The sequence below is a fragment of the Salvelinus namaycush genome, unplaced genomic scaffold (assembly GCF_016432855.1).
Source record: "Salvelinus namaycush isolate Seneca unplaced genomic scaffold, SaNama_1.0 Scaffold119, whole genome shotgun sequence".
In the NCBI taxonomy this organism is placed as follows: Eukaryota; Metazoa; Chordata; class Actinopteri; order Salmoniformes; family Salmonidae; genus Salvelinus; species Salvelinus namaycush.
In genome coordinates, this window is record NW_024057886.1 from 313,473 (window position 1) to 320,557 (window position 7,085).

General features: G+C 48.3%; 1 protein-coding gene across 3 annotated transcripts in view; it reads left to right on the forward strand.

Moving 5' to 3' along the window:
* fip1l1b (FIP1 like 1b (S. cerevisiae)) overlaps positions 1–7,085 on the forward strand; it is a 40,460-nt gene that overhangs the window by 19,667 nt on the left and 13,708 nt on the right. For 2 of the 3 annotated variants that reach the window (XM_038982496.1, XM_038982497.1), the window contains exons 8-9: positions 3,665–3,783; positions 5,342–5,395. In XM_038982496.1, the coding sequence (XP_038838424.1) occupies positions 3,665–3,783; positions 5,342–5,395 (173 nt within the window). The remainder of the gene's footprint in view (positions 1–3,664; positions 3,784–5,341; positions 5,396–7,085) is intronic. The other variant, XM_038982499.1, reaches the window with a different exon arrangement.

The following is a 7,085-nucleotide window of genomic DNA, read 5'->3' on the forward strand; positions in this document are numbered from 1 at the left end:
TCCTCCACTACCAGCTAAATCACTGTAAGATACAACACCTCCTCCACTACCAGCTAAATCACCGTAAGATACAACACCTCCTCCACTACCAGCTAAATCACTGTAAGATACAACACCTCCTCCACTACCAGCTAAATCACTATAAGATACAACACCTCCTCCACTACCAGCTAAATCACTAAGATACAACACCTCCTCCACTACCAGCTAAATCACTGTAAGATACAACACCTCCTCCACTACCAGCTAAATCACTGAGATACAACACCTCCTCCACTACCAGCTAAATCACTGTAAGATACAACACCTCCTCCACTACCAGCTAAATCACTGAGATACAACCCCTCCTCCACTACCAGCTAAATCACTAAGATACAACACCTCCTCCACTACCAGCTAAATCACTGAGATACAACACCTCCTCCACTACCAGCTAAATCACTGAGATACAACCCCTCCTCCACTACCAGCTAAATCACTAAGATACAACACCTCCTCCACTACCAGCTAAATCACCGTAAGATACAACACCTCCTCCACTACCAGCTAAATCACCGTAAGATACAACACCTCCTCCACTACCAGCTAAATCACCGTAAGATACAACACCTCCTCCACTACCAGCTAAATCACTGTAAGATACAACACCTCCTCCACTACCAGCTAAATCACTAAGATACAACACCTCCTCCACTACCAGCTAAATCACTGTAAGATACAACACCTCCTCCACTACCAGCTAAATCACTGTAAGATACAACACCTCCTCCACTACCAGCTAAATCACTGAGATACAACACCTCCTCCACTACCAGCTAAATCACTGTAAGATACAACACCTCCTCCACTACCAGCTAAATCACTGTAAGATACAACACCTCCTCCACTACCAGCTAAATCACTGTAAGATACAACACCTCCTCCACTACCAGCTAAATCACTGAGATACAACACCTCCTCCACTACCAGCTAAATCACTGTAAGATACAACACCTCCTCCACTACCAGCTAAATCACTGAGATACAACACCTCCTCCACTACCAGCTAAATCACTGTAAGATACACCTCCTCCACTACCAGCTAAATCACTGTAAGATACACCTCATCCACTACCAGCTAAATCACTGTAAGATACAACACCTCCTCCACTACCAGCTAAATCACCGTAAGATACAACACCTCCTCCACTACCAGCTAAATCACTGTAAGATACAACACCTCCTCCACTACCAGCTAAATCACTGATACAACACCTCCTCCACTACCAGCTAAATCACTGAGATACAACACCTCCTCCACTACCAGCTAAATCACTGTAAGATACACCTCCTCCACTACCAGCTAAATCACTGTAAGATACAACACCTCCTCCACTACCAGCTAAATCACCGTAAGATACAACACCTCCTCCACTACCAGCTAAATCACTGTAAGATACAACACCTCCTCCACTACCAGCTAAATCACTATAAGATACAACACCTCCTCCACTACCAGCTAAATCACTAAGATACAACACCTCCTCCACTACCAGCTAAATCACTGTAAGATACAACACCTCCTCCACTACCAGCTAAATCACTGTAAGATACAACACCTCCTCCACTACCAGCTAAATCACTGTAAGATACAACACCTCCTCCACTACCAGCTAAATCACTGTAAGATACAACACCTCCTCCACTACCAGCTAAATCACTGTAAGATACAACACCTCCTCCACTACCAGCTAAATCACTGTAAGATACAACACCTCCTCCACTACCAGCTAAATCACTGTAAGATACAACACCTCCTCCACTACCAGCTAAATCACTGTAAGATACAACACCTCCTCCACTACCAGCTAAATCACTGTAAGATACAACACCTCCTCCACTACCAGCTAAATCACTGTAAGATACAACACCTCCTCCACTACCAGCTAAATCACTGTAAGATACAACACCTCCTCCACTACCAGCTAAATCACTGTAAGATACAACACCTCCTCCACTACCAGCTAAATCACTAAGATACAACACCTCCTCCACCACCAGCTAAATCACTGTAAGATACAACACCTCCTCCACTACCAGCTAAATCACTAAGATACAACACCTCCTCCACTACCAGCTAAATCACTAAGATACAACACCTCCTCCACTACCAGCAAAATCACTGTAAGATACAACACCTCCTCCACTACCAGCTAAATCACTGTAAGATACAACACCTCCTCCACTACCAGCTAAATCACTAAGATACAACACCTCCTCCACTACCAGCTAAATCACTAAGATACAACACCTCCTCCACTACCAGCTAAATCACTAAGATACAACACCTCCTCCACTACCAGCTAAATCACTGAGATACAACACCTCCACCACTACCAGCTAAATCACTAAGATACAACACCTCCTCCACTACCAGCTAAATCACTAAGATACAACACCTCCTCCACTACCAGCTAAATCACTGTAAGATACAACACCTCCTCCACTACCAGCTAAATCACTAAGATACAACACCTCCTCCACTACCAGCTAAATCACTAAGATACAACACCTCCTCCACTTGGAGGGCTTTACGGATCCACCTGTACCCGAATACCCGAAACCTGATCTGGGACCCAGAATTCTAGATAATGTCACGGGTCTAGATCAAATCGGATTGTCACGAGTCTCTTGTCCGGAAGGGCCCCCGCACAGGTCTGAACGCGGGAGCGATGTTATAATTCATGCCGCTGCTCCTCTTTTGCTATTCACGGGTGGCGCGTGCAGCTGCCGCTGGTTTGTTGTTGTTGTTAGCCAATCACAAGTCATCAAAGCAGCAATAGGCTACAGCCGTAGATCCTCTCTGTATGTGGCAGAACGTTAGAGATATCTAGTCAATGGAAGATGGAATTTAAAATGACGGAATTAAAAGTTAAAGGAGATGTTTAGGCTACAATGACCAAGAGTCAACAGGTAGGCTGCTACTTCATATTCTGAATGGAGTTGTTGTTGTTTGTAACTGTAGGATTAGGAAGCCCACTGCACCGTAGCCTCAATTAGCCTAGCTAGCTAACCTCAATTAGCCTAGCTAGCTAGCTAACCTCAATTAGCCTAGCTAGCTAGCGTCAATTAGCCTAGCTAGCTAGCTAACCTCAATTAGCCTAGCTAGCTAGCTAACCTCAATTAGCCTAGCTAGCTAGCTAACCTTAGCTAGCTTAAGTAGCTTCTCCCAGTTTGATGTATTCAAGACAGGTACTACATAATCTTATTGGGATGATAAATAACCTAGCTATGGCAGCTATTAGTCTACTATAGCGCGAGTCGGCTTGTTGGTTGGTTTCTAAACCTATGCCTACACTGTAGACACGTGTACCGGAGGCAGCGGCTCAGACCGCTAGGCCATCCTGGAACATTCTGGAACACCCTTTCTTATTTTCTGATCTCCCTTTCTCTCAATTCCCTTCCTTCTCTGTCTCTCCTCCGCTCAATTCCCTTCCTTCTCTGTGTCTCCTCCTCTCAATTCCCTTCTCTGTCTCCCCTCCTCTCAATTCTCTTCCTTCTCTGTCTCATTGAATTGCCATATGATAATCAGTGTAAAACAGATAAACCAGAGTTGTTTAAAACCAAGATAACCATTTAACGATGATGTTATAAACCTAAAGATGTCCTACTCTACTCCCCTCAGGTTCAGCAGGGCAGGACAGGGAATGAGAAGGAAGTGAGTTTACCCATCCACACATCCAAACCTGACTTCCCCACTCCAGCCAGTCTCTACAAGTCATCCATGAACATGAACACTACCAGGTAAGAGCTGTACACAGGTCATCAGATGAATAAGAGCCGTAAGGTTAGCCTAGGACAGGTAGAGACAGATGGTAAGGTTAGCCTAGGACAGGTAGACACAGACGTTAAGGTTAACCTAGGACAGGTAGAGACAGACGGTAAGGTTAGCCTAGGACAGGTAGAGACAGATGGTGAGGTTCGCCTAGGACAGGTAGAGACAGACGGTGAGGTTATCCTAGGACAGGTAGAGACAGACGGTAAGGTTAGCCTAGGACAGGTAGAGACAGACGGTAAGGTTAGCCTAGGACAGGTAGAGACAGACGGTAAGGTTAGCCTAGGACAGGTAGAGACAGACGGTAAGGTTAGCCTAGGACAGGTAGAGACAGACGGTAAGGTTATCCTAGGACAGGTAGAGACAGACGGTAAGGTTAGCCTAGGACAGGTAGAGACAGACGGTGAGGTTAGCCTAGGACAGGTAGAGACAGACGGTGAGGTTAGCCTAGGACAGGTAGAGACAGACGGTGAGGTTAGCCTAGGACAGGTAGAGACAGACGGTAAGGTTAGCATAGGACAGGTAGAGACGGTAAGGTTATCCTAGGACAGGTAGAGACAGACGGTAAGGTTAGCCTAGGACAGGTAGAGACAGATGGTGAGGTTAGCCTAGGACAGGTAGAGACAGACGGTAAGGTTAGCCTAGGACAGGTAGAGACAGACGGTGAGGTTAGCCTAGGACAGGTAGAGACAGACGGTGAGGTTAGCCTAGGACAGGTAGAGACAGACGGTAAGGCTAGCATAGGACAGGTAGAGACAGACGGTAAGGTTAGCATAAGACAGGTAGAGACGGTAAGGTTATCCTAGGACAGGTAGAGACAGACGGTGAGGTTAGCCTAGTACAGGTAGAGACAGATGGTGAGGTTAGCCTAGGACAGGTAGAGACAGACGGTAAGGTTAGCATAGGACAGGTAGAGACAGACGGTAAGGTTAGCATAGGACAGGTAGAGACAGACGGTAAGGTTAGCATAGGACAGGTAGAGACAGACGGTGAGGTTAGCCTAGGACAGGTAGAGACAGACGGTGAGGTTAGCCTAGGACAGGTAGAGACAGACGGTAAGGTTAGCCTAGGACAGGTAGAGACAGATGGTAAGGTTAGCATAGGACAGGTAGAGACAGACGGTGAGGTTAGCCTAGGACAGGTAGAGACAAACTGTGAGGTTATCCTAGGACAGGTTGCAGACAGACTGTGAGGTTATCCTAGAACAGGTTGCAGACAGACTGTGAGGTTAGCCTAGGACAGGTAGAGACAGACTGTGAGGTTAGCCTAGGACAGGTTGCAGACAGACGGTGACGTTAGCCTAGGACAGGTAGAGACAGACGGTGAGGTTAGCCTAGGACAGGTAGAGACATGAGAGAGACTCATGTATTAGCTCTGGTAGAGGATTTGGCAAAACACGGTCTGGCAGACAGACGCGCAGGCGGACAGACAGGCAGGCGGGCGGACGGGCAGACAGGCAGGCAGACAGGTGTGAGGGGAGGTCTAACTGTTTCCTCCTCTCCCTCCCCCTCCTCCCTCTGATGGTAGGATCTCCCCCACACAGTGGACTGCTCCCCCCGTCCAGGACATGTCCTACTATACGTGAGTGGGATGGGGCTTGTTCACACAACACACTGATTACATCCATGTATAGTAGTGTGTCTTTTCCAGATGCTATTTAAAAAATTTAAAAATAATAATTTTACGTTCCCTCAGCCGATAAACTAGTAACAAACGTCGTAGTTGCATCCCGTCATAAGGGCACCACGTGGTAGCCAGCAGTTGTCACCACGGCAACGTTAAGTTTAACGGGAGTCATCACCTTGGCAACAGTGAACACATTTAAATGCAACAGATGTATGCACATTGATGACTCGTGTGTGTGTGTGTGTGTGTGTGTGTGTGTGTGTGTGTGTGTGTGTGTGTGTGTGTGTGTGTGTGTGTGTGTGTGTGTGTGTGTGTGTGTGTGTGTGTGTGTGTGTGTATGGTGATAGCCATGTTATAGACATGTAATAACAGATTCTACATCATGTGTATTAGTAACGCTGTGTGTTGTCCTTTCTGATTTTAGTGTCCTGTTACTGATCTGTGTGTGGTGGTTAGGTACCCCGATCTCTGCTGTGGTGTGGTGGTTAGGTACCCCGATCTCTGCTGTGGTGTGGTGGTTAGGTACCCCGATCTCTGCTGTGGTGTGGTGGTTAGGTACCCCGTTCTCTGCTGTGGTGTGGTGGTTAGGTACCCCGATCTCTGCTGTGGTGTGGTGGTTAGGTACCCCGTTCTCTGCTGTGGTGTGGTGGTTAGGTACCCCGTTCTCTGCTGTGGTGTGGTGGTTAGGTACTCCGTTCTCTGCTGTGGTGTGGTGGTTAGGTACTCCGTTCTCTGCTGTGGTGTGGTGGTTAGGTACCCCGTTCTCTGCTGTGGTGTGGTGGTTAGGTACCCCGTTCTCTGCTGTGGTGTGGTGGTTAGGTACCCCGTTCTCTGCTGTGGTGTGGTGGTTAGGTACCCCGTTCTCTGCTGTGGTGTGGTGGTTAGGTACCCCGATCTCTGCTGTGGTGTGGTGGTTAGGTACCCCGATCTCTGCTGTGGTGTGGTGGTTAGGTACCCCGTTCTCTGCTGTGGTGTGGTGGTTAGGTACCCCGTTCTCTGCTGTGGTGTAGTGGTTAGGTACCCCGTTCTCTGCTGTGGTGTGGTGGTTAGGTACCCCGTTCTCTGCTGTGGTGTGGTGGTTAGGTACCCCGATCTCTGCTGTGGTGTGGTGGTTAGGTACCCCGATCTCTGCTGTGGTGTGGTGGTTAGGTACCCCGTTCTCTGCTGTGGTGTGGTGGTTAGGTACCCCGATCTCTGCTGTGGTGTGGTGGTTAGGTACCCCGATCTCTGCTGTGGTGTGGTGGTTAGGTACCCCGTTCTCTGCTGTGGTGTAGTGGTTAGGTACCCCGATCTCTGCTGTGGTGTGGTGGTTAGGTACCCCGTTCTCTGCATGTGGTGTGGTGGTTAGGTACCCCGATCTCTGCTGTGGTGTAGTGGTTAGGTACCCCGATCTCTGCTGTGGTGTGGGGGTTAGGTACCCCGATCTCTGCTGTGGTGTGGTGGTTAGGTACCCCGATCTCTGCTGTGGTGTGGGGGTTAGGTACCCCGTTCTCTGCTGTGGTGTGGTGGTTAGGTACCCCGTTCTCTGCTGTGGTGTGGTGGTTAGGTACCCCGATCTCTGCTGTGGTGTGGTGGTTAGGTACCCCGATCTCTGCTGTGGTGTAGTGGTTAGGTACCCCGATCTCTGCTGTGGTGTGGTGGTTAG